The sequence below is a fragment of the Mirounga angustirostris genome, unplaced genomic scaffold (assembly GCF_029215605.1).
Source record: "Mirounga angustirostris isolate CCGP_5_RB_7025 unplaced genomic scaffold, mMirAng1.0.hap1 SCAF_5, whole genome shotgun sequence".
NCBI classification, from domain to species: domain Eukaryota; kingdom Metazoa; phylum Chordata; class Mammalia; order Carnivora; family Phocidae; genus Mirounga; species Mirounga angustirostris.
Genome location: NW_026991713.1, coordinates 174,901,042 through 174,928,690, shown reverse-complemented (window position 1 = coordinate 174,928,690; position 27,649 = coordinate 174,901,042). Strand labels below are relative to the sequence as shown.

At 41.8% G+C, this 27,649-nt stretch overlaps 1 protein-coding gene across 3 annotated transcripts in view; it reads right to left on the bottom strand.

Moving 5' to 3' along the window:
- Positions 1 to 27,649, bottom strand: part of BAIAP2L1 (BAR/IMD domain containing adaptor protein 2 like 1) — a 101,234-nt gene that overhangs the window by 54,277 nt on the left and 19,308 nt on the right. For 2 of the 3 annotated variants that reach the window (XM_045875812.3, XM_045875814.3), the window contains exons 2-3: positions 22,424 to 22,499; positions 17,980 to 18,066 (exon numbers count right to left, since the gene is read on the bottom strand). In XM_045875812.3, coding sequence (XP_045731768.1) covers positions 17,980 to 18,066; positions 22,424 to 22,499 — 163 coding nt within the window. Of the gene's footprint in view, positions 1 to 17,979; positions 18,067 to 22,423; positions 22,500 to 27,649 lie in introns of those variants that run through there. The other variant, XM_064593305.1, reaches the window with a different exon arrangement.

Genomic DNA, 27,649 nt, shown 5'->3' with positions numbered 1-27,649 from the left:
CCAATAAACACTGTATGACATATGAATTCTTGATTTATATGTAAAAATGGTTTAAAAAATATTACTGTTATCTTTGCACAAGGACTTAAAATCTCAATGGAAATTATCATTAGAAAACATTCTAGAGGGGCACTTGGGTGGCTCAGTCGGTTAAGCGTCTGCCTTTGGCTCAGGTCATGATCCCAGGGTGCTGGGATCTGGCCCCACATCAGCCTCCCTGCTCAGCGGGGAGTCCGCTCCCCCCTCCCTTTGCCCCTCCCCCATCTCATGCTCTTTCTCTCTCTCAAATAAATAAAAATCTTTAAAATAAAAAAATTAAAAAAAGAAAACATTCAAGATATTTTAAACTCAAGTCTTTTCAGTGAGGCAGGGAACAAATGCACACCTAATATCAGAAATCTAGTCTGTCAACACCTAAGGTAGGACCTAGAAGAGACGTCCTCTCTGAAAATTATAACCAAGTATTATGTAAAGGTACGGGAAGATTCAGAGCTTAGGTGGTAATTCTGTCATTAGGACTGATAAACTGATTCAGGAAGCAAATTAAATGTTTATTACCCACTTCATTTTTGATTAGCAATTCAACTAATTTAGCCCACCTGCTGTACACAAGCATCGTCAAGGTAAAGCACAGGATTTGCAATGAAGGAAAAATATTTCCCAAGGTGGGTTTTAGTGTACCACTCTTACTTTAGCTAAAAGGTTGACATTAATTTACTCAAGCTCATCAATTATATATCACATAGAAATAATTTAACAATTTTGCATCCATATACAGATTACAAACAATTGTTTTCTTTACATGTGAATGTAAAAAACTGCATCAAAAGATTAAAAGTTTTCTACAAGCTATTATACTGAGGTGAACTGACATTAATTATTCATCTTCCTTTTTCATCAACTAGTAGATTAAGGCTAAAATACAACTATTTTGATACTAACAAAAATGAAAGCAGGTGTATTATCAATAATGAATGAAGCCGACAACTAGTTATTCCATATGGTATCACAAATTAACTATAGGCATTTTCATGCAAGCCTGAAAAATGTTACATCTGAAATTTTTTTAAGTTCTTTAAAAATATTGAAACGGGGGCACGTGAAGCGTCCAACTTGATTTCAACTTAGGTCATCATCTCAGGGTTTTGAGATCGAACCCCTGCTTAAGATTCTCTCTTTCCCTCTACCTCTGCCCCCCTGTAAAAAAAGAAAATAAAAAATTGAAACAGGACCCCAAAACACAAAGAGAGGAAAATACATAGGTAAATAAGGCACTAAGACTATCAGTTCAGAATTACTGAGTAAAACCATCTTAAAAATTTTAAGTAGGGACGCCTGGGTGGCTGTTGGTTAAGCATCTGCCTTCAGCTCAGGTCCTGGGATCAAGTCCCTCATCAGGCTCCTTGCTCAGCGGGGAGCCTGCTTCTCTCTCTGCCTGCCACTCCCCCTGCACGTGCGCTGACGAATAAAATCTTTAAAAAAAATTTTAAGTGAAGGGATGCTTGGGTGGCTCAGTTGGTTAAGTGTCCAATTCTTGATTTTGGCTCAGGTCTTGATCTCAGGATCGTGAGTTCAGGCCCTGTGATGGAGCCTATTTAAAAAAAAAAATTTTTTTTTCTTTCAAAAGAACTAAGGGTTTTGGTTGTTTTGTTTTAAGCAACCAATTCTAATTGAACAAATTTAAAAACAGAATAAAACAGGCTACTGCTCCCAACTCTCAGATGGAAAACTATTTATTCCTTTGATCTGAAACCACATACCCCATGTAGATGTTGGGTGGTTTTATAACGATGTGAATTTAAGGTAGATTCCACAAAATACAGCATCATTTTATTATATCTCTTACTCCACAACAACTGAAACACAGAGAAGAGACTAACTGTGCTTTTGCAGTTCAAATGTTGTCCTCACCTTCTACTTTAGAGGGAAAGAGGACAAACACCAGCTCACAACTCTAAGACCCTCAGAGGGAGCTACAGATTGCAGGTACTGACTGAGTCCTTCCCTGTGCCAGGTGTTGTGCTAACTACCTTACAGAGACGGCCTTATTTAGTCCGTACTAGTCCGTACTCCCCAAAAGGGAGTACTGCTGTTACCCACACTGTACAGAGGAGAAAACTGAGGCATTAAGAGGTCAGATGATTTTCCTAAGTTTACATGAGAACTAAAAGGGGGTAGAGCTGGAATCTGAACTCATGTCTGATCCCAAGCCTGTGCTCTTTACTACTCTGCATCCTCATTCAAATATGCAATGAGGAACCATGCAGAAGAGGAACTACATTTTCTCTACTAGGTACCCAAGGATGGAAAGATGCCCAGCGTATACGAATCACAGGGAAAGGAATGTCTACTCAACATCAGCCAGGACACTTTAATTACTAGTGCTGCCTGAAAATGGAACAGGCTACCTTTGCGGGGCTGGGCAGTTACCAGTGGGTGAGGGCTGGCCTGGTTGCCTGAAGCCATTTCAGCTCAGAGTGTTTAGGTCATGCACGAAGTAAAGCCTAAGTGTTGAGACGGACTCCCCAAGGTACCCCATGAAAATGAGCCTCGCCCCCAACACCTATCAAGGTCCAAACACACACACGGGACCTAACTCCCGAACAGGGTAGTCAATGGCTACCTGCTCCATGCACATGAACTTTGGAACAAACTAAAAAATGTTTTAGGGAAGGAACTTGGGAGGCACAAAAAGATGTTTATCCATTACAATTATCATCTGTAAGATGGACATGTAAATAAATAGCCCCTCACAGGATCTGGCAAGACTCAAACAAGAAGACAAAAGGAAAGCGCCTGACATGCTGTGATCCGCAGTAATGGTTGGTTTCCGACTGAGGGAAGCCACAGGGCACGGAGTGTTAAGTATCAACGTTATTGGGCAAGGGAAACAGGGCCCCACTTGTTCACAGGGACATAGAACTACACATTCACACAATGAACTCCGGGCTCACATTTCCAGCAGCTGCCTCGACATTTCCACTTGGTCTAATAGGCATCCCAAACCCATTTAAAAGCAAACCCTGCCCCCCCCCCCACCGCCACACCCCCTTCTCCACACTTGACATCCAGCGCACAGCAAACCCCGTTGTTTCCACCTTCAATCCCAGTCCAAGCCACCGTTCTTTCTCACCGGTACTGGTAACAGCCTCCCAACCCGTCTCCCCGTTTCCATCCTCCTACACTCTATTCTTTGCACAGAAGCCAGCAAAGAGCTTTTAAAATGTAAGTAAAACCAAGTCATGCTTGAGTTCAAAACACTCAGAGGCTCCCCACCCCCAAGTCAGACTAAATGGCAACATTCTTATCAAGACCCACAAGGCCCTACCTGACCTGGCCCCGCCCTTGCACCTGCTATACTAGACTCATCTCCTCCCACTCTACCCTTAACTGCATCTCAACCAGACTGACTTCCAAACCGTGACCCGAGCTCACAAGGCCTCAGGAACTTTGCACTTGCTGGACTCTGCTGGAATGGTCTCCCCAGACATCTGCCTGTGGAGCTCCCTCCCTACTGCATGTCCCTGACCACTCTCCCTAAACCAGCCCCATCCCACCCCTTTCCTCCATCACTCAGTACCTTACCTTGTTACTACCTGGCATATCAGACCTGTTCATTTGCCACCTACTAGAATATAAGTTCTCAGACAACAGGGACTTCTATGTATTCTCCCTAGTGTCTACAACAATGCCTACCAGACAGTAGACGCTCATTTATATTGTGATTTAAATGAGGGAAGAAAAACTACTGTAATCCCTTAATTACTATTTGGTTTTATGTGGAATACCATGGAATGACCTCCCCCCCCCAAAGTTAAGGGACAATTTTTCACAAGAGCAGAAAAGAAACAAACCTTGTACCCATCCTGATACCATAATGCCCACCCTCCGAGTCCCAGCACAGGGCCTCCATCTTGGTAATGTAAAGTAGTAAAATGTAGGCAGCCATCAAAAACAGTGAGTAAACTGATTACTTGTTAACTCAAAGAAAGAGTAGAATGCTAAATTTTAAAAAAGCGGTGCACAAAATAGTTTATATAGTCACAGCTTTAATTATGTAAAAACAGGGGCGCCTGGGTGGCTCAGTTGGTTAAGCGACTGCCTTCGGCTCAGGTCATGATCCTGGAGTCCCGGGATCGAGTCCCGCATCGGGCTCCCTGCTCGGCAGGGAGTCTGCTTCTCCCTCTCACCCTCCTCCCTCTCATGCTCTCTGTCTCTCATTCGCTCTGTCTCAAATAAATAAATAAAATCTTTAAAAAAAAAAAATTATGTAAAAACAGACATTTGAAAATAATAAAGGTAGAAAATGTGTTTATTAGGTTCATTTCTCAGTAAGGGTATTAATTTTTTAAAAGTATATTTTAATACTCATTGTAAAATGGAAGTACAATTCTAAACTTCTTCAAGGACCCGTAAGTTATTTAAAATATTAATATGAAATGGGAAGTTAGGCAGGATTGAGTAGAGAAGTGAGAGATTAAAACACTTAATCATACACATGCGCACAGAAGCAGAGGAGAGAGACCTCAGTAATGTCACAGATTTCCACTGTTACACCAGTGGGAGCTGCTCACCATCGGGCTGAGTCACACAGGTATAAGCGTTACTGCATTCAAGAATCACAGGATCGGACTTATTCTGGACTCCTACGAGTCCAGTTCTTAGTTGTGAAGGGCCTGCCATTCAAATTGCTCTGTAGTCACCTTTTAATTCTGTCTTTGAACCCATGCTCCTAAAATATGAGTCAGCTTTTAATGACTCACCATCTTTTAGCCTTAATAATCCTAATTCTTATTTCAATTTGAAGTGAGACATACCAACACAATCTGCAGCCTAGCACTCAAACCAACAAGGCCTCAATTTTAATCTATCCCCATTACACCCATGATCCTCTCTGTTAGTCCTAAATTCCAGGAGGCAAATTGAAATGCACCCCCCGCTCCCGGCCCCAGAGTGTTCCCTCCACCAGAAACCACCACCCTTTCTGCCTCTAATGCTGACCATCAGGAAGTTACAGCATCCCCGATACTTGGGTTCCCCTCCACCTCCCTCACCCTGACTCGGGTGTAACCATTTCTTCCCGTGAAATGCTGTAGCCTATGTATCTTACTCTAGCACTCAGTCCTGTATTACAGGTATGTATGTATATATTTTCATAATGTCCCTTACTATGTTGTGGATACCTTGAAGGTGGGACCAAGTTTATGAATGGTGTAAATGATAGTGATGCTTTTAAGAGAGCCTAGAGAAACCTGGTTCATAGAATTAGAATGGAAGAAGCCCAATACCTTGATACTCAATCAACAAACCTTTCTAAGCTCATCCTAGAGTATATCCACTTCTCACACTCCTTGCCTCACCAGCCTCCCCCCTCCAGCAGACACTGCTGAATGGTGGTCAGGACACTTCCCCCAGCATCAGAATCCTTCTGGAGACACTGTTGGAAGCATGATGGTCACAGCTCCTTTTCAGTTTTACAGAGGGACTTGTCCCAAGGCCATCTTCCATACTGAATCAAATTCTGGCTTCCAGTTTCTTCCTTCCACTGGATTTAAGGAACAGTGCACAGGGGATCTAAATCCTTCTGTCACGTGCCCAGTCTTCCAGATTTCAAGCTACTTTCATAATTTGTTCCCTACATAGAAACCCAACTTCTGTCAGGTCCTCTTGAAGGACTATAAAATCACAAATTCAGACTTAAGTAAAGGGTTTTAAAAGCTGTGCTACACCTGAACTCCCTCAGTCTGGGGAAGCCCTCCACTCTCCATGGAATCAACAGACCCCCAGCTTCACCCCTAACTAGTTGTGTGAAGTCTGACAAGTTACTTAAGCTAAGCTTCTGTTTTCTTGTCCATAAAATGGAAATAATATCCCCACCTGAGAGGGCTGTTGTGAGAATTAAATGAGACTTCTGAATTCTGAACTTCCGTGACCGCCAACAAAATTCATTTACTGTGCTATTCATACTGGGTCGGGGCCAACTACAACTCTCCCCAGGTTTTGGTGAGGTTAGGAGGTAGCACATCTAAGATGTGCTGTACAGCACAGAGCAGAGAGCCTCAAAAATGTCTGACCAGTGGGGTCCTAATTCAGATTTGCAGATTTCTGCTGAAAAGTTGAGGAGAATAAGGTCATACATAATTAGATGTTCAGGACACTGCTGCTGGGCTGCCTGCATTTTCAAGGGGACTGGGAGGCATGTGCAACCGGCCTCTTGAATTAATACAATGTCTACTATATTGTGTATAGTATGAATTAATTAGAATACCCTATACTGGCAGCTTCTCAGAAAGAGCATACTTTTTTTTTAAGATTTCATTTATTTATTTGAGAGCGCGCGCGCGCGCAAAAGCAAGCACTTGAGTGGGGGTAGGGGTAGAGGGAGAGGGAGGATTTCAAGCAGACTGTGCTGAGCATGGAGCCCGGTGTGGGGCTCAATCTCACGACCCTCCTGAGATCATGACCTGAGCCAAAATCAAGAGTTGGATGTTCAACTAACTGAGCCACCCAGGTGCCCACCTTTTTTGATTTTTTTCTATGTTTGTATGGTAGAAAACACATAACACAAATTTATCAGTGGCAACATTAATACATCCACAATGTTGTACAACTGTTACCACTAGCCAGTTCAAAAGTATTGCACCCCTCGAAAAGGAGATGCTGTATCCATTAGCAGTCATTCCTCATCCATCCCTCCCTCCCTCCCTCCCTCCCTCAGCCCACAGTAACCACCAATCCGCTTTCTGTCTCTCATGGATTTGCTGACTCTGGAAATTTCATATAAATGAAATCATGTGATATGTGGCCTTATCTGGCTTTTTTCACTTAGCATGTTTTCAGGGTTCTCCCATATTGTAGCATGTATCACAACTTCATTCTTTTCAATGACTACAAAATATTCCATTATAAGGATCTACTACATTTAGTTTATCCATTCATCAGCTGCTGGGCATATGGGTTGTTTCTACTTTTGGGCTATTGCACTAAGATTCCGCGCAGGCATGTTTTATTTTTCTTTAGAAATCTAAGGAATGGAATTGCTGGCTCACATAGTAACTCGATGTTAAAATTCTGAGGAACTGGGGGCGCCTGGGTGGCTTAGATGGTTAGGCATCTGCCTTCGGCTCGGGTCATGATCCCAGGGTCCTGGGATCGAGTCCCGCATCGGGCTCCCTACTCCGCGGGGAGCCTGCTTCTCCCTCTGCTTCTGCCTCTCTCTCTCTCTCTCTGACTTTCATGAATAAATAAATAAACATTTAAAAAAAAATTTAAAAAAAAATTCTGAGGAACTGGCAAGCTCTTTTCCACCATAGGTGCTTCATTTTACATTCCCACCAGCAATGAACAAAGGTTCTAATTTCTCTAAACTTTTGCCAACACTTGTTATTGTCTTTTAAATTACAGCCAGTCTGTTGGGCATGAAGTGGTAGGTCACTGTGGTTATGATATGCATTTCCCTAGTAGCTAATGATGTCGAGTATCTTTTCATGTGCTTGTTGGCATCCTTACGTTTAATAATTTTGTTAAGTCGTTGGAACAGGAAAGAGTACCTAAGGAAGTATATTTATTCCCAAGTGGCTGACGATTAAAAACTGTCAGAACCGCGTTTGTACTAACAAAGAATCTACCCAAAACCCCACACCACGGCTGTCACTTTCCACCCTGGCATCACAGTCTGCTTGGGCATGTGTGTCTGGCAGGGAGGGTCCAGCCCAGTGCCTCTCCCATCATGATTCTAACTACACCTATCTTTGGCATATCCTTCTCCCTTTTATTTACTTATCCTCCTTCCTCAACTTGTCACAGGGGCCACACCCTTTATGCTGTTTCCTGTGCATCTGACCAGAGCTGCTTTCTCTTGGCATGCTCTCAAGTCGCTTCCCCTCCTCTATTTGTGTAGGAGAACTTAGTGAGTTTGTTTCTGACACATAACTTCAGGCCTAGCACAGTGCCATGAACAGAGCATTTGTAAGAGAATGTGAATAGCTCCCATCAACAATGATGGTGGTGGTGGTGAAGCAGAGCCCCCTGGGTCTTCTGAACCACCGCCCCTCACCGTGACCTGTGCAGTTGCTGTGGCCCCCTGACCAGCTGTTCTTGGGCTATGGCTGAGAGCGTGAGAACAAGGGCTCCTATACTCTTCTCCATCTTGGGTTGAGAGTGCACACGCTATCTTTCAAGAAGACCAATTTGAATAATTGTGAAAATTGGGTTTAAACAAAATAATTTTCTCTTCACATACTTCAAAATTCAAAAATTTACGAGAATGGGTAAGTATAGTAAAGTTATGAAAACCAGGCAATGATGTTTCAGATTTACATTCAGGATGTGCCCTTCATGCAATCAGGAAACATTAAAGGTTAAACTGACTAATCTTGATTTGACAACTTAGCTTTTATATCTCTAGTTTTTACTAATTATAGTACTTCATTTGCACATATGGTTACTTCAAAGCTAAGAAAAGGAATGCTTTTCTTTTAATTTTTGTAAAGAAGTACAATTTACAATACAGAACCTCCTCTTAAAGTTTTAGGAATTTATACAGAAACCAATATTCCTGGGGCACCTGGGTGGCTCAGTCGTTAAGCATCTGCCTTTGGCTCAGGTCATGATCTCAGGGTTCTGGGTTCGAGCCCCGCACCAGGCTCCCTGCTCAGCGGGAAGCCTGCTTCTCCCTCTCCCACTCCCCCTGCTTGTGTTCCCTCTCTTGCTGTCTCTGTCAAAAAATATATAAAATCTTAAAAACAAACAAAACAAAACAAAAAAACAATATTCCTAGGATATGGGGACTTAAATGGTAGGTGTGTACAGACATTTTATAAATTATTTATAAATTATAAGCCTATCTTTCTCTATAATTACTATAGCTAAGATCTTTCTTGCTCCCAAAGGGACAAAGACGTGTTGAGTGAGCATTTGCCACTTGAAAACTGAAATGACAAAAGTCACTTGGCAAAGTCCAAAGGCATTTGTCACATGTACAATTCCAGAACAATCTTTTTCCAAATCTCAAAATGAAATTAAATAATTATAACTGCTCTGAAGTACAAAATAGAAAATCCTCATAATATCTGATAAAAACACAAAATGCAGACTTACACATGTTGAATCAGTTTCAGACTACATGATGCCTCACTATTTAACACAACCTTTTATCTGCCAAACTATAACGAGCAGGACAGGATAATCTTGACTGCCATAAAATAGAGCAAGTCAGAAAAAGCACACCTTTTTGATACACAGAAAATTAATTTGCATAACTGGCAGACTGCCTGGGATCCAGGTAACTAGCCAACTGGGTGGCCTCGGCAAGTTACTCTCTTTGAACTCCAGCGTCCTCATCTTTAAGATGGACATATTATAAGAGCACACACTGCAGAGGGCTATCACGAGCGTGGAGTCAGTAATCTGTAAGGTGCTTACAATAGCAGCTGCCATACAGCAGGTACTGTGTTAAGCAAATAAAATTCTCTACTGACTGCTTCTTATTTTTGTGGGAAGGATTTTAATCTCTTTAAAGTGAGCCTAACCTGCAACTAAAAGATGAGGGATTTTGGTCAGTAATAACCACTTTGGGGGCTCCTGCGTGGCTCAGCCGGTTAAGCATCTGACTCTTGATTTCCGCTCAGGTCATACTCTCAGGGTTGTGAGATCAACGACCGTCCGGGGCGGGGGCAACCAGCGGAGAATCTGCCTCCCATGTCCCTCTCCCTGCTTTCCAAAAAATAGAAATAAAAAAAAAATAATAACTGCTTTGGCTCAACTTAACTCTCTCATCGATTCTGGTATGAATTCTTTTACTTTATTTAGACCTTAGAAATATCCTTACAGTATTTCTGTAAATTCATAACATTTCTTTAAAGATATTTCAGATACTTTTTTCTGCTATTTTTAAGACCTAAGACTGATTCTGAGATCAACAAAACTATAACAAATGTATTTCTTAAAGTTACATGACCTAAAAAAATAAAAATAAAAAATAAATTCCATGACCTATAAATATTCTATCAATAACAAAAGCAAACCTGTGATTTTGTAGGTTTCTTGGTGATGAGATACACTGGGCACAAACAGAAGATTTTAAGAAACTGGGCCAAACAAATTAATAAATGATTCAAAATAATGCAATAGCTAACTAAACAGGAACAAAATAACAGTCTAAATTTATGTAATGTTGAGCTGTAAGAACCTCAAAGCAAATCTGTAAACTCCCCAAAGAAAGTCTCCCGTTATTTCTTGAGAAATAGATGAGAACGAGCTTTATTTTTCCATGCTTTAAAAATGAAAACACTATTTCAAACTTTCTTTTAAGTATTTTGCCAAAACATTTTCCTCTGACCATTTTTGTTTTCCCTTTCTACTTTTTTCAATATTTTCTAAGTTTTTAAAATAAGCATTGCTTGATTTAGGGACAAAACTGGAAGTTTTATACACATTTCAGTTTCCTCTCGAATGAGGACTGTTCCTGAGGTGAACTGTGTACATGTGATAAAGATTTACTTGTGCACTGCAAGCACACACCCAGACAATGAAGTCTTCATGTGACTTCTTATTTAACAATATAGTGGATTAAAATATTTTACCTACCGGTCCTGACTACAGAGCTCTGGTTTCTGGCTCTTTGCTTGTTAGTTCTTCCCAACAAGGCAAAGTGGTTGCACTCTTGCGCACATACCGCGTGGTTGTTAATGTATGCGAAACCCAAGCACTTAGCAGGTGGTAAGGAACTGCTTTTTCTTTGGAGAAAAGGCCTGTAAAGGGCCAGGCTGTAAGTAGTTAGGGCCTGTGGGACAAACTTCTCTGCTGCAGCCACTCAACTCCGCCACAGTAGGCCTCAAAGCAGCCACAGACGACACGTGAGAAAGTGGGTGTGGTCAGGTTCCAATAAAATTATATTTACAAATAGGTGCTGGCCAGCCCTCTGGCTCTGGTTTGCTCACCCCTGCAGTTAAGGTACAACTAATAAAAGGTGAATACTTTAGCAAAATGAATTTGAAAGAGACTTCAAAATATATGCTAATTCTTACTGTAATCTTCAAGTGACTTAGAGCATTTAACATAAAAATGACTAAAACTGGGTATTTTTCTTGAATCATGAATATTTTACTTTCAATTGCAGTTGGAAAAAGCAATGACACAGTTTCTGAGTACTCTCTACAATAGGAGAACAGACTATTTGTAAAGAGCCTTTCATTTTCATGAGAAAATGACCAGGATATGAGTTTTTGGAGGGAAGGATGTATAACCGGCAGATATACAGAAAATTAAAAATTGCTATTATTTTTCAAGCTTCAGACAGAAAAACTTACAAATTTGGGATATTTACATTAAAATATTTTCCATCAAGTCTGAGTCACTTCACCCTGCAAAACCTGCACAATTACCTTTGTTCGTATGGGTAAAACAGAAAATAGGCATTTCTACTGCTTTAAATTCAAATTATTTTACAAGAATTTTATCAAATGGGAGGCACCTGGGTGGCTCAGTCATTAAACGTCTGCCATAAGCTCAGGTCATGATCCCAGAGTCCTGGGATCGAGCCCCGCATCGGGCTCCCTGCTCTGCGGGAAGCCTGCTTCTCCTTCTCCCACTCCCCCTGCTTGTGCTCTCTTGCTGTCTCTCTGACAAATAAATAAAATCTTAAAAAAGAAAAAAAAAAAAAGAGTAAACGGAGTTAAAGGAGCTGGAAGTGTTGGCATTGTGGTCTTTTGGGAGACTCTGGATGTGCAGCCACAAGAACTGAGTGAAGCCCAAACTTAATAACACAATGAGCAAAGTAGTTGTGATGAAAAGAATGAAGATGTTTCAGAGAAAGTGACATCAAAGGAAACTTCACAGTATAAGACTTCTCCAGGAGATCTCATCCCATTGAAATCACAAAGGATAAAATGCTGGAGGCTGATGCAAACTTAGGAAAGAGCATGACAATCTGCAAAAGCACACAGAAGAGGCCTATTCCACATCTTGAGTTACCGGAGGAGACAAGTGTCGTTGAAACCACTCAAGCTTTTTTTACAAATTAATAAAAATGCTTTAATTACCAGTGTTTCTAATGCCTTAAATTACTGTGTACTAAATACTAATTTTACTATTTTTTTCATTTCCCTATACACTTATAACTGACAGTAAGAGAATTTTTAGTGTTTTTGACAAACATTTTTAAAGGTCATGGGACAATCCTAATTTTCCGCATTGATTATTAAGAAGGTTTTCAATGGTTTTAACCTGCATGGTGGTCATTTCTGTGGTCTTGCACTGCCGTCTAAAATGAGGTCTGCAGGTGCCTGGGTGGCTCAGTCAGTTAAGTGTCTGCCTTCAGCTCAAGTCATGATCTCAGCGTCCTGGGACTGAGCCCCATATAGGGCTCCCTGCTCAGTGGCGAGTCTGCTTCTCCCTCTCCCTCTCCGATCTCTCTCAAATAATCTTAAAAAAATAACAAAAATTAAAAATAAAATGAGGAATGTAAAATTAATGAGTTAAATGTATCGTTTCAGAATTTAGAAAAAGAATAACAGAGTAAACCCAAAGACAGAGGCAAAGATAGCAGAAAGAAGAAAAGTGGAAAGAAGAAAATGGAGGTAAGAGTATAGATTCATGAAACTGAAAAAGATACAATGGAGAGAACTGAAAAACTGGTTCATGATTAGGAATAATCAAGGAAAATGTATGTGCTTACACACTCTACAGAAGAGAATAACGTCAGTGAAAACAATTGTACTGTTTTTGAGTTCCCAAATATTTGTGCTTATATGAAGCGGCAACAGAGAGGCATCTTCCTGGTCTGTGAAACTTTAGAATCCACAAGGCACATTATCTCATCTTCAAACAACCCAGAAGGTGTCGCCATCATCCCCTGCAGGAATGCCAACTGGCTCACCGACATGCAGTGTCACCCAGAGTCACACAAGTTGACAGCAGCGAAGTGACAATGCAAACCACACTGAGCATCTCTTAGGTGTCTGGCAGCATGCTATCGCCAGGGTCTCAAGGGGAAATAAAATTCAGCCTGGCCTCCTCGTCCTAGGTCACAGGATCTTTCCTGTGCTTCAGTTGGGGCTGGGGGAAGCTCTATGACTCACATGACACCGATGCCCCCTACCACACTCTCTAGGGGTCACCGACTCTTACAACCCTTGTTCTGTCTGGCTTGGCTGCAGAGCACACAGTCAGGGACACAGGACCCAATGTGGTTGCCCGTGGAGGCTCTCCCTCTCCCCGCCATGCGGAAGAAGGGGACCGCCAAGTTTACCCTTAGGGCCTATTAGCCACATCAAGGAAACCCTGGGTTACTGCCCACCCTGCGGATCACTAAGGAAAAGTTCATCCACGAGGCTCCCGAGGATGAGCTGAGGCAATGTCTGAAGTACATGACACACAGCAGGCAGGCACTTAATGAGACTGGAGTCTCTGTCTGAAGCACAGCAGTACAAGCACACAAGTCAAGCAATACTGGTAAGAGCCGTATATGCTGTTATTGTATAACATGTTTTACGTATACATATACATTTTACATTTACATAAACACATACACACATATATGTATATATGTAAACCTCTCTGTAATCTCCATCCTTCCTAACCCTGTAACGTAACACCTGGCATTAATGGTCAGCACCCTAGTGAAACCACCACCCTTTCCAAGGGGACCAGTGACCTCTCATCACAACTGTCAGCCTCTCTGCTGTCTTTGGCCACTGACACTCTGCTTCCTGCTCATCACCCTCTTGAAAAGGTCCCCATCGTGGGGTTCCCATCTTCTTCCTCTTCAATGGCCCCTTCTTGGCTGGCTGGCTCTTTTTCCCTTTGCCTAGGTGAAGTCTGGTATAATGCAGAGATGAGGAACTCCGATTCTAAGGTCAAACCACCTATTATCAACTGTGTGATCTAAGGCACACCCTTCCCTTCCAGGTCTTATCTGCAAGTCAGAGAGAGTGAAAGTGCCTACACCCAACTCATAGGGCCGTTGGGCCTATGAGATGAAACGACACCCATCAGGGGCTGCGCCCTGTGTCTGGCAGAGCCAGCACCTGACGTTTGCTGGGAGGCATGCTATATACGAGCATCCTCAAGGGAAGAAAAGACCAGAAAAGAATATAGTGGTGACAAAGTGGTAAAATTACAGGTGATGTTTTTTCTCTGGTCCCCCAGTTTTCAAAATTGAGGCTATGAAGTCACACAGACACATGGGCAGAGAGGAAGAAGAGAGGAGGAAAGAAAGGGAAGTAGCAGAGGCAGAGAAAATGCACCTCAGAGTTCATGATTACAAGTCACCCAAAGGCTGAAAAGAAAAACAAAAGGGCAGAAAAACAGAAACGACTCCCAAATCCCTAACTCTTCTTCTGTGCGTGGAGTCCCACTTCCCAAATAGGAATAGATTGCAAAGGATGGCTATGGTTTTCAGAAGAAATGGCAAGTGTCCAGGAGAAGCAACAATCATAATGTCTGAAGTATACACACGCTAGTGAAACCACACCCCGTGGGAGAAAAACAGAATCCCACTCAGAGACACAGAACGCCAGAAGCGTACGCAGTCTGAGGCACAGCTAAAGTGAGGACATCTGTGTAAGTCCAGTCCTTTCATTGAAAATTGCTGAAACAAGACCTTTGATACCAGAGCTGCCGGATGTGGTGGCGTCATCAGATGTCCTCCTAACAGCTATGTCCTCTCTCCCTCAGCTGTATTCCTTGGCTAACCATGCTGGGGAAAGCTCTCTGGCTGCAGGGTCATGAGACATGAGAGGATGTGTGTGCTGGGGCTGCTGGGGAAAGGTTTCCTCCTTGGTAAAGGGCACAACTGAGAAGAAATTCCCCTTCCTGCTTTTGGATACAATGGGAGGAGAGAGGATGTGATGTCTAAGACTAGCAATGGCAGCCATCTCGGTACCATGAGTTGGGCTTGAGGATGAGAAGGAGGAGAGAAGGAACCTGAGTTCTTAGTAATCATTACCTCACCAGGAATCTGCTACTCCTGGCCTTTTTATGTGGGTTAATGAACATCCTTAATGCCTAAGCCACTATTAATTGGGTATTTGTTACTTTTAGGCAAAAGCATCTTAGAATTATTCACATAGCATTTGGTGAGCTGATGTGTTAGGAGGGATATCTAAATGGAAACACCCACAGCAATCAGAAATGGCAGAGCTACAGCTCTGTCTTAATAGATGCCAATCCAAATGACAAGTATAAAATAAGCAAAAGGTAAATCACTTTTTCCTCCAGCTTTTAGCTCCTTTTTTCCCCCTAAAGTGAGAAGAGACACTGAAATGCTCAGTTCTGCCACTCTAACACTCATAATACATTTGGCCAGGTTTTCCAAGTAGAATCCTCACAGCAAATTTCTATGAATTAGGTCAATATTTTACCTAGAGGATATTTTCTTCACCTACTTTCCAAAGTACAAAAGTATCAGAATAAATGTAACAGAAATTTCATGTAAAAAAGTATATAAAATAAGAAAGGTTGTCCTACAGCAACATTAAAAAATATCTGAATTCAACATTAAAATGAAAACTACTCTTGTAATCTCAGATTTAGAAATAAGAATTTTTCAGCATCCCTTTCACTTCCTTCCTGAGCAAAATTTTTAAACTGAAAATTTTCAAACTAGGATTTGCTGGGGTTTGGGTGGGGGAGGGACACACACAAAGGTTTTTCAGAGACAATACTCTTCAGGAATGAAAATTTTGAATTGATTCATGATCTTCACATATGAAATGCCCCTTCAGTCTTATCAGATGGGATTTATAATGTTTCATAATAAAGTTATGAATACCAACATCAGAAGTCAGTAATTAGACAATAACACCTTCTTGAAAAATGAGAGAAATACAATCTACCCTAGGTCTCTTTCTTCTATGAATTCATTAGCCTTTCAAATAGGGAATTTAAACAGACATAGGGTATATTTTAGTCTACACTTTAAACAAAATAAAAAACCAGGCACATGAGAACAAGTTAAACAGTAGGCCTCCGAAAGCAACGCTTGCTAGGATGGCACTTGATTGTGGAATTGCTGCAGATGAGCAGAAAATTACTAACTATATAACATGGTGAATATAAGCGAAAAAGACAACTTGAAACAAAAATAAAACACAGAAGTTATTTCCATTCCCTCCAAATAAAACGCATGTCCACATGAAAGAAATTTCGCCACTGCAACATATTTTCCTCACTGAAACTGAAGAAGTTTTCAGCCTGTGTTTACAACAACACGGTTGCTGTGGAAATAGCTGATTCAAGGTTATGAATTTACAGCTGACTAAAGTAAGGTGTGGAACAGAAATCTTATTTAAACAGTGGCAAGAGGGGCGCCTGGGTGGCTCAGTTGGTTGAGCGACTGCCTTCGGCTCAGGTCATGATCCTGGAGTCCCGGGATCGAGTCCCGCATCGGGCTCCCTGCTCGGCAGGGAGCCTGCTTCTGCCTCTGACCCTCCCCCCTCTCATGTGCTCTCTCTCTCTCATTCTCTCTGTCTCAAATAAATAAAAAAATCTTAAAAAAATAAAAAAATAAAAAAAATAAACAGTGGCAAGAACCATAAAACATTAAAAAGGCAAACTGAATGATGGTGAATCAGAGCACCATATGGTTTGACGTAGGGGTCATACATTTTCCCGTGGCACCTGACACAAATAGGATGTTTCTTTTTAATTTAATCCTATTTTTGGAAACCTCTAATCATCTCCATCATCCCAGTAAGTTTTACTATCTGCTTCTGTCTACACAATGCAGTGTGTATTTTATTAAACTGACTCTGCTGAGGACAGAGTTTCTAGAGTCCATCCCTTGCCAGAACACGCACAAGTGACGGAACCAACAGAACACAAGTCAGGGCTTTGAAAAACGTCTGCATGTAACTGATTCTATTAAATAGAGTAGTACGGACTTATTCATCACACGACATCACTTCAGGCTTAGGTTTCAAGACTCTTTACAAACTCTCCAAGAACCGAAGTTGTCAGAGAATGTTCCTGAGCGCCCAGTTCCACTCCACATCCTGCAGCCCAGCCCCCAACCCCAGCACTGTTATCACACCTTGAATTTGTTCCTCCACTTCTATGGGTCAGGTAAGAGTTCTCCAAACAATCTTGAAAACCCTTAAGACACTTTATATAGAAATGATGTGAATTATTTGAATCCTACAAGCCCCCCCCACCCCTAGCTTCCCTTTCTGCGTGTTAATTGGAGAAAGACTTTTCTTTAAATACACACAACTTTACCAATATTTTCCTCTGCTATTCTGAACATTTCAAATTATGACAAATATTTTGAAGCCAGAAATCTTACCCTTTGTAAAATAAAACATTTATTTAAAATAAAACATATTCATCCTTTATTCAAGATTTAAAAATGATTGTTACGTGTGGGGCTATTAGAAAAGGAAAAACAGTGACTTTTCCACCCTTAGGAGGAGTGAACGGAGTCTGTAAACAGAAACCCAGATTCCCTCGGCAGCTCGTGGTGCCGAGGGTGTGGCTGCCCTCCTCCTGTGCACAGGAGATCAATTCATACCAGCAAAACCGGAAAAATCACAACGGAGAGCAACTGTGGAAGCAGCGAGAGCCAAGAGCAGGACGTAGAGGAGTCTGACTTTCTGCTAGGTGAGTCACAGGAAGCACTCCTGCCCGAGTCAGGAGGCCCGCCGTGCCCATCTCCTTAAGAATGTAGGTCAAAGCTCCCTGGGCTTCATGCCCCAGGGATCCAAGGGGAAGGGCTAGGGCCCCAAGTTTAGAGGCAGAAGCCCAATTCCTAGGGAGCAGGGAGGCCAGCCACTGGCCTTGGCCTGCCCTCTAACTAAGCCTCCACTTTCGACAGACCACAGCAAACTCAATCGTTCCAAAAGTGAACACACTGGAGTACCGGGCTAGCTCTTCTTACTGTCTGGCTTTGGGCTGCGTCATGTATTCTCACAAGGGCTCACAGGAGGAAAGGCCGTGCAACCAGCTCAACTTGCGTTTGTATATAGTGGACGCTCAGCTCACCCAGCTCTGTTGACACGGGGGACCCGGTGGCAATCTCACCAATCTTGGCCACTCCATCGTAGTAGGCTTTCCCCGCAAGGATCATAGCTAGACAGGGAAGGTGACACACAAAAGTCATCACTTAGACAAAGAGAAGAGGAAGTGCCATGGAGGTTTGCTTCCAAATATCCCTCAGTCCCTTCTGGCTACAGGAAGGTTTGGGCTGTGCCAAGGGTGGCTCTCAGAAGGCAGGGCTTGCGCTTAATAGCTGTGCCGGGGGCAGAGGTCCCTCCACTGCACTCTCAGAGGCCTCCACTGGGTGGAAAACCCTATAGGATCCTCACCTTAGACCAGACCTGGGGAACCTTCAACAGCAGGCTCTGGAAGTCCAGAAAAGGCCCTGCCAGAGTGGATATGTTTTCAACATCAAACTAGGGCTACAAACACATCCACTTCCACAAGAAATCTCTTCTCAGATGGTTATTCTATAGCTATACGGGTCTGCAACATTAATTAGTTAAAAGAACTTGTATGCGGTGGCCCAGGAACCCGGTCTTTCAATGGCTTTTCTTTTTTTTTTTTTCTTTCTATTGAAAAAGGTATTCTGAGCCACAACCAATAATATATTTGTTGTCAGGGGGAAAATCTATGAAATTTGAAATACGTTATCATCCTAAAAACACAACAGAATTACCTGAAAAGTGAAGGTTCTATCCTCCCCCCACCACCTTTTTGGCAGAGACAAGGGGAACTTTTATTTCTGTAGAAATTGGATTCTAATCATCTTAAAAATAATCTCTCTCCTTTCAAATTGATTCTGATGACTAAATTATAAGGTACAAAAATTTCTTTTTGATTTTTCTTTTCCTTTCTTTTTCTCTGGGGAGGGGAACTGGGGGCAAGAGAGACCTGGGTTTGAATTCTACTTTTACTTCTAATGACATGACCTCCTTGGGCAAGGTAGCTGTCCTTTCTGAAACAAAGGATGGTCATCTATAAAATGTCCTAATAGCGTGAGCACTGAACAAACAAATGGAAGCTATTAATACGGATTCCTTTCACTTTACAACAAGCAGGCTTTTTAACAAGACCTAGCCTATTTAGGGTGATTTTGAAGAAAATTTATTTTACTTCAAAGACTAACTTTGAAGAATACAGAATTTTGGAGCTAAAAGAGCCCTTAGGGATCTCTAAGATTCCTTTCCTTTTACTGCAAAGAAAACCAGAGGCCATGCCAACTGCTTTGCCCCAATTTTATAATGGGTATTGTTTTAAAATGGTGAATTAAAAAGGCATTTCAAATATAAAAAGGGTGGGAGGTCCACAGAACAAATTAGGTACAAGTCCAGCTGAAGGTATTACTGGCCAAAAAAGTAGTATTTTCATGGCAAATTCATTCATTTTAGCCTTTCTTGTTGAGTTAAAATATTACAGAAGTTACGGCGTTTACTATACATGTGTACAAGTTTAACAACTGTACCACGCTCTATTATACAGTTATTTCATAAATCTGAGAATAACCTTAAAGTTTAATTGTAAATAAGAACAATAACAAGTAGCATTTATGTGGACTTTCCAAGCCATTACTTAAGTTCATCTCCCCAAGAACATGAAGACGTGGGTCAGCGGTAGTCCCACCCTGTTTCATGAAGGAGTGGAGTGGAGATATGCGGGGACATGCCCAAGGTCAGTGGCAAATCAGAGGGAGTACGCATACAACTGCAGTTAAGGTCACTCCCCAGTTCTAAATTATAGTGCTTTTTGACTCTTTGGTCTCAGCTAGAACTGAAAGAGAGAGGACTCCACCTAAAAACAAGGTTGGTAGCCAATAAACTGTCAAGCTAATACATGTAATATTTTAATATGAAGACTTTAAATTGTAAGATACTGATAAAGCTGAAAGGCAGATCGGTGGGAGAATGGCATGCAGATTTACACAATATATAAACAAAATTTTTGGTTTGCATTCACGCATTATGTTGAAATTTTTCATTAACGGATGATTTATGTTTTTAAAACTAACCTCAGAATGGTAAAATTCCCTTGCTTTTACGATAAAGTGGAATTAACTTTAAAAACTATATAATTTATCCAGAACTTAATAAAGAATCAAACAATATTCTCATAATTTTGCCATCCCCTTTGTGACTACATTAAGAGATTTTCTATCACTTACTGTTTTAAGAACAAAGCATATTTGTTCTATTTTAGTGGTTGACCAATCAATTCAATCTAATTTATATACTTCTACCAGATAACTCTTCCTTAAAATATGATTTCATTAGGTTAAAACTCTGCTCAAAAACTTTTAATGGCCTCCACTGACCATAGCGTAAGCCCACACTCCAGAGAGTTCACGATAGATTTGTACAGTAATGGCCTTCAATAAACCACACCTCCCAGAATTCCCAACCTCTGTAGCTGTCTATACACTGATGGGTGGCTTGGTCATCTGACTTGCCTTGGCCAGTGGGGTGCCAGCAAGCATAACTCTCACAGGGATTTGCACTCTTCGAACAGCCTGCTCTGTCCCTGGGAGGGAGGGAGTCCAGTGCCCCTGCTGACTACAGCTGCAGGATTGAGTCCCTGGGGGCTAGAGAACTGCACTACCTTTACAAGACCTTGAGAAATGATAAACTATTGTTGTCTTAAGCCACCAAGTTTAGGGACACTTGATTATGTGACAATAGGTAACTGATGCTGCATTCAAATGCATTCATAACCTGACCCTACTCCACGCTGTATTTTATTATTCCCCAACAGCTTCCCACCCATGGCAGTGTGGACCTCAGATCTTGGCTTGGATGCGGTCTTTTCTGCCTGAAACCTAACGTCTGTCAGCTAGCAGAGCTCCTACAAGGCCCACTGCCTGCTCCGTTCCCCACCAACCTCCACTACTCAAATTCCTGTGACACAGCTCATTCCATGCTCTTTGTTAGCTGTGCATGTTGTCCTGATGTACGATCTAAGTGTTGACTGCACATCTGGCATCCTAAACTATGCCACAAATTCTTACCAAGGACTTTACCAATTCATCTCGATTTCTCAATGGCTTCAGAAAAAAAACAGATGGCCTGCCAAAAATACTGGAAATACTTTAGAAGTGCAGAATAGTCCCTTTGGGGAGAAGCCTTGTTAGCAAGAGACTAAGGGGCTGGCAGGTCCCTGAGTCACCTTATAAAACTCTGCCTCAGAGAGACAGCAAGTGCTAGAAAGAAAAAAACCCACTGCAGGTCATGGTGATTTCCTTCACAGGGCATCTAAGGCAATGACTTTGTGGCCCTGTGACTAAGCAGTCATCAAGGGAGAGGCAGCTGTACAAGAATTCTAAAACAAGTCTCCTTCCTGCTCTTTGAAGGGGTGAGGGGTTACCTACAGAAGTCACTGATACTGCTTGGGGGATGAGGGAGGATTTCCCAGCGCTGCAAATGTCTGGCAAATAGCACAGAGATGCAGAAGAAAGTAAATAAGCACTTTACTTTTCCAGGACTATGACAACTGGGCACCTGTCATCCAAACTCCAGCTACCATACCGCCTTTTCCTGGGGCATGCTTATGCTGCGGGTGTGTAAGGTCATGGGTTTATTTTCAAAATCTCAAGAGGAAGCAGCCAAAGGCGGGCCATGGTGAAAGGGAGAAACGAGATATATAAAAGACACAAAACTTGATCTAAAACCATTGGAAACTAAATTTTCTACTCATGTTATTGGTGGTCTTAGTGAACCAGGGTAGAGGGTGAAACTGGGGTCTGAATATTTTGGGGGTGACACTTGTTACATAAGGAGAATTGTTTTGACCATGTTAGAATCTGGTGATTATTAGCATCTCAAGTTTTTAAGGTGATCATTGATAACATTCACCTTTTAGGAGGGAAATGCATGTGTAGATGCATGTCAGCTTTCTCAATGAAACCTCCTGAAATTAGCAAACAAGTCTGGTTCACAAAAGAGAGGCAAAAGCCAATGCTTGAATTCATTTTACAGGAAGAGCTCATTTTGAAATGAGAATCTAAGTTCAACCTTTAATTTAGATGTTTTTCCATTCAGGTTAAAAATTTGTTCATATCACTATCAAAAGTTATGCACCCAAAGGCAAGAAACTCTTCTATATAAAGAACAATTCCTCTGCTACAAGATACTAACAAATATTTTAAGTACATACTAGTTCACAAAGAATTTGGTTTGCCAAGTGGAAAGCCTACTGACGGCAATGATATAAAATACGAGTCATGTCAATAACCATGATTTGATCATTAAAATGCATCACTTATAAGTCTATGATTCCATTTATTCATTTCAAATACACCAATATCCTATCGTTGCAAACTTCCATAGAATTAAATGTAAATAATTTCTATCAACTTAAAGACACTTTAAAAATTCACTATTAAGCACTTCAAAATAATTAAAATATTTACTGGTTTTTATATGTGCACTATATTTATAAATTTAGAAAAGAGACTTACCATTAACAGCTTTTTCATAATTTTTTCCTAGGTTTATTAAATTTCGTAGCCCAGGATTGAACTGTTCCATAACATTCTGACAAATAAAACAAAACAAATTAATAAAATAAGCAAACAGTAGATCAAAAAATCTTTAGATGTTACCACTACATAGCCTGGGATACCTATGTATGCTTGACAGTAGAGTCTACAAAGCCATGAACGTTTATTTCAAAATAATGGAGAGCACATATTTCCTTACGGATGGAACAGGGTCCCTGCACCAGCAAGGCACGTAATCCCGGCAGGTTTCCATTGCCCAAGGGCTGCCTAGAACCTACTGCAATGTAGCAAGTGGCAGATATGCATACCTACGAAGCACACCCAGGGGCTACGGGCCCAGAAGCCGATGCTCCCTTTGGGGTTTAAGCAGGTTAATGGCTGTCAGGCTAATGTTAAAAACAGGTGCACATGATCGGAACTTAATTATATGAGCCATGTTTTGGTGATCAATTGAACAGAAATTTCTAAGAGATCTTGTTTATTCATTAAGTACTCAGCTATTAACCACCGAGTGGTAGGTCCTGTGCACACAGTAGATGGGAAGGCCTGGTTTCCTTCTCATGGATTTCATGATGCCATAGCTGTGCAAATGTCATGGTTTTCATTTTTAAAAGTGTCATTCCTGTGGCACTAGAAAGTCATAAACATAGAGACAAATGCTACAATAAGTACTAAGACAGGCAATTATTTGATCAAACTTAAAATATCCTAAATCAAAGTAGAGACAACAGATCATTCCTGTGGGGCTCTAACCTCTTGACTCAGAACACATGGCGACTGAACGTATTTGCTCCACCTACAAATAATGAGCTTCACAGTATTAATCATTCCAGATCGACCACTCAAGTCTCCTTACCCCCTCTCAAAATGTGAACCTGTTTGCAGAGGGCCAGGCAATAAAAAGAATGAAAAATACCCAACATTCAAAGGGGCAGATACTTGATATACATGCTCTGCAGGATAAAGTTTCTCCTTTATAAATCAGTACAGAGAGAACACAGTAACTCTTATTTTATCAAACAGTGATAAAGGCTTATCATGAAAAACAACTCCTGGCTCAACCTTCCCTCAAATCTTAACTTACTCCCAAGAGCACTTTCAACTAAGCTGTTATTCTTGTATTTATTACCATAGTTTGGGATAATATTCTTGATTTTTCAATTTTGAATGATAACTACTGGCTTTCTACCACAGTAGATGAGAGCTCAGCTCTCCACACCACCCCACTTTCCCTACTTCAATCCTTCCTATATAAGTAAAGGGCAATTTCCTGGTAAGTTGATAGTCAGGGTTTATTATGACTCTGTAAATATACAATACAAGGAATGTACTAAGGATTATGTTTCCTTTCTTGGTACAGTCTTTGTTTCTCCTGGGATTAACAATCATTTCATCCCCCTCCTCCCAGCTTAGTTTTCCATGAATCCACCTTAAATTTTTCCACATGCTCTATCACACCTAGCAGAAGTCTATCAGTATTTTTCAAATGCACAAAGTTGTCAGCTAATCTTCCATTCCATTTTCCCCCCAGAACTTCCTCCAAGGACTCTCCGTCCTCTTGCTCAGTCTGGCCTGACTGTCCCTGCCACGCCGTTACCCTTGCATGTCCCCTTCTTGATCCCTTGTGTTAGAGCTCTCATTAACTGGACTCCACACCTTCCTCTTTCTTTATTCCTATTTGCTGGAGATCATTCTCCAAGAACAACCTAAGAAATGATGCATAAGAGGTAAATTTGAGTCCCCATGTGTCTGAAATTATCTTTACCTTGACATTTGACTGATATTTCGCTGGGTAGAGTATTACAAAGCTCAAGTGATTCTCCCTTAGAATTTTAAAGATAATTGCTACACTATTTTTAACAACCAGTTTTGCTATTGAGAAGTCAGCCGTCATTTCTTCTTCCTTTGTATAGGACTTTGGTAGGGGGATGCTTATTTCTGGAAGCCCTGTACACCACGTAACGGTCTGTTTCAGTGTGGGACTTCGTTCATTTATTTTACTGGGCACTTGATACACCTCTTCCATATAAAAAAATTATGTCCTTTAGGTCTGAAAAATCTATTTTAAATGTTTCTTATCTCTCCTTACTTTCTGGAATTCTGACAAGGATTTTACATATCCTGATTTCTTCTCTAATCATTTTACTTTTCCACTTTTTGTTCCCCCATCTCTGACAGATAACTTCACATTCCAACTCTTTTATTATGTTATTTCATTTTTTAAGATTTTGGGGAGAGGGAGGAAGAGAGTGCGTGCCAAGAGCAGGGAAGGGCAGAGGGAGGAGAGACAGAATTTCAAGCAGACTCCTCACTGAGCATGGAGCCCATGTGGGGCTGGATCTCATGACCCGAGCTGAAACCAAGAGTCCGGCGCTTAACTGACTGAGCCACCCAGGCGCCCCCATTTTTTTTTTTTAAAGATTTTATTTATTTATTTGAGAGAGAGAGAGAGAGAACATGAGAGGGGGGAGGGTCAGAGGGAGAAGCAGACTCCCTGCCGAGCAGGGAGCCCGATGTGGGGCTCGATCCCGGGACTCCAGGATTGTGACCTGAGCCGAAGGCAGTCGTTTAACCAACTGAGCCACCCAGGCGCCCCTGTTTTTTTAAAAAAACTTTTGATACTGTATTTTTAATTAGGGCTCTTTCAGAGTTTTAGTTATCCCCTTCCGCCCCCGTTTTTCTTGAGGATTTGAGAGGGAGCAAGTGAGCATGGGGGAGGGGGCACCAAGTGAGCATGAGAGCAGGGGGAGGGGCAGAGGGAGAGAAACTTCAAGCAGACTCCCCACTGAGCGCAGAGCCCAATGCAAGGCTCAATCCCACGACCCATGAGGTCTAGACCTGAGCTGAAACTCAGAGTTGGATGCTTAACCAACCAAGTCAACCAGGCACCACTGGTTATTCCTTTTTAAAAGCATCCTATTCTTGGGGCGCCTGGGTGGCTCAGTCGGTTAAGCGGTTGCCTTCAGCTTGGGTCATGATCCCGGGGTGCTGGGATCAAGCCCCGCATCGGGCTCCCTGCTCGGTGGAGAGCCTGCTTCTCCCTTTCCCTCTGCCTGCTGCTCTGCCTACTTGTGCTCTCTGTCAAATAAATAAATTTAAAAAAATAAAAGCATCCTATTCTTGTTTTGTGAATGTAATATTGTCTCTAATTTGAATAAACTGAAAGTAATATTTTTTTGTCATTTTCTTCCAGTTCCCTATATTATCTCCTGATTATTTCTTTTCATTGTTCGGTATCCATCTATCTTTTGTGTTGGAAGCTTTCATCAAACATCTGGTGATCCCTGATCACCAGTTCGTATTTAAAAGTAAAGCCCTAAAATGCTGGCTGGAAGCTTGTGGGTGTGGGTGTATACACAGGGTGGTTGCTGACTAGCAGGCTTCATTAGGAGTGACTGGACAAGTCAGCTATAGAGAAACTGGCCCTGTGACAGTAACCAGGGTCCACTGAGTCTCTTCAGAGAAGTTTCTCATTTTCTATGAAGGGCAGGGGAGGAGGCAGTCACCAGGTGGTCAGCTTTCCCCATCAGGAAGGGGAGTGGGTTGGGAATTCCACAGTTTACTGGGCTGATTTTTACTGAACTCTCCTGCTCTCTCCTCCAAGGTTTATTCCCTCCTGCTGGTGTTTCCACATCGAGAACTCCTCTGATTCAATATACCCTAAGATTAAATCTCCAGTCCGCCAGGCAGAGGGAGCTGCTGGTAGTATTGGTGGTTGGGGTAGGAAGGGGAAACTGGCAGTTCAACCAACTTGTGTAACTCCTACTCCAGCCCTGGGTGTCCCCTCCATCCCCAGCTTCTGTGGGACTGCTCCTCAGCCTCCGGGGGTGAATGGCTCAGCCCTTGTCAGTTCTCCCACTGCAGATTCTTTTTTTAAAAGATTTTATTTATTTATTTGAGACAGAGAGAATGAGAGAGAGAGAGCACATGAGAGGGGTGAGGGTCAGAGGGAGAAGCAGGCTCCCTGCTGAGCAGGGAGCCCAATGCGGGACTCGATCCCGGGACTCCAGGATCATGACCTGAGCCGAAAGCAGTCGCTTAACCAACTGAGCCACCCAGGCGCCCTCCCACTGCAGATTCTTTACATTTTCTTAAGGCAGCTACAACTCCTCTGTCCATTTTCTATCACTCCAGATTTTCTTAGGCCTTTTGTCAACTGCTAAGTCTTTTTTCAAGCCTTTACACCATGGATTTATGGTTTTTTCCCCCCCCATTCCTTTAAGTTCTGCTATCACTTCAATGTATTCTTAGAAGAAGAAAAAAAAACCACCCATGGTCAATCTGCTGTGCTTAACTGGAAGTCCATTCATCCTATGTTTTTAGAGCCTCTCATCCGTTTGAGCCCCATTCACAACCAGTAGCCATAAAGCCCAAAGCCAATGATGACTCCCCTACCAGTTTCTCTGCAAGATGGTAAGTCTCAATACCTGATCACAGGGACCTGTGGCCCCAGCTGCTATTTCTATCATCTTTTCTCAATTCCCTTGTTTTGCTTTTAAGCTTATTTTGAAATCATTAAACATTCACAAGAAGTTGTAAAAACTGCACAGAGAGTTCAGGTGTGCTTCCCTAATGGTAACTTATATAACCATAGCGTAGGATCAAAACCAGGAAACTGACAATGGTACAACACTTACTAGCTAAACTACAGACTTCATTTGTATTTACCAGTTTTTACATCACTCATTTGTGGGAGGGGGTGCATTGTTCCTATGAAATCTTACCACATGTATAACTTTGTATAACCATCAGCACAGTTATAATATTGAAATGTTCCATTAACACAATGATCTCCCTCATGCTACCCCTTTATAGCCACACCCTCCCCAACAGTCCTGGCAACCACTGATCTCAATCACTGTAATTTTGTCATTGTGAGACTGTTATATAAATGCAGTCATACAGTATGTGACCTCTGAGACTGACTTTTTCACTCAGCACAACGTCCAGAAGAACCATCCAAGTTGCTGGGTGTTATCCATAGTCTATTCCTTTTGGCTGATAGTATTCCATAGCATGAATGTATCACAATTTATGTATTTGCCCATTGAACATTTGGGTTGCTTATAGTTTTTTGCAATTGCAAATAAACCTGATATGGACAATCACATATGGGTTTTTTTGTGAACCTAAGTGTTCATATCTCCAGGATAAATATCTAGGAGTTCAATTGCTGCGTCATAC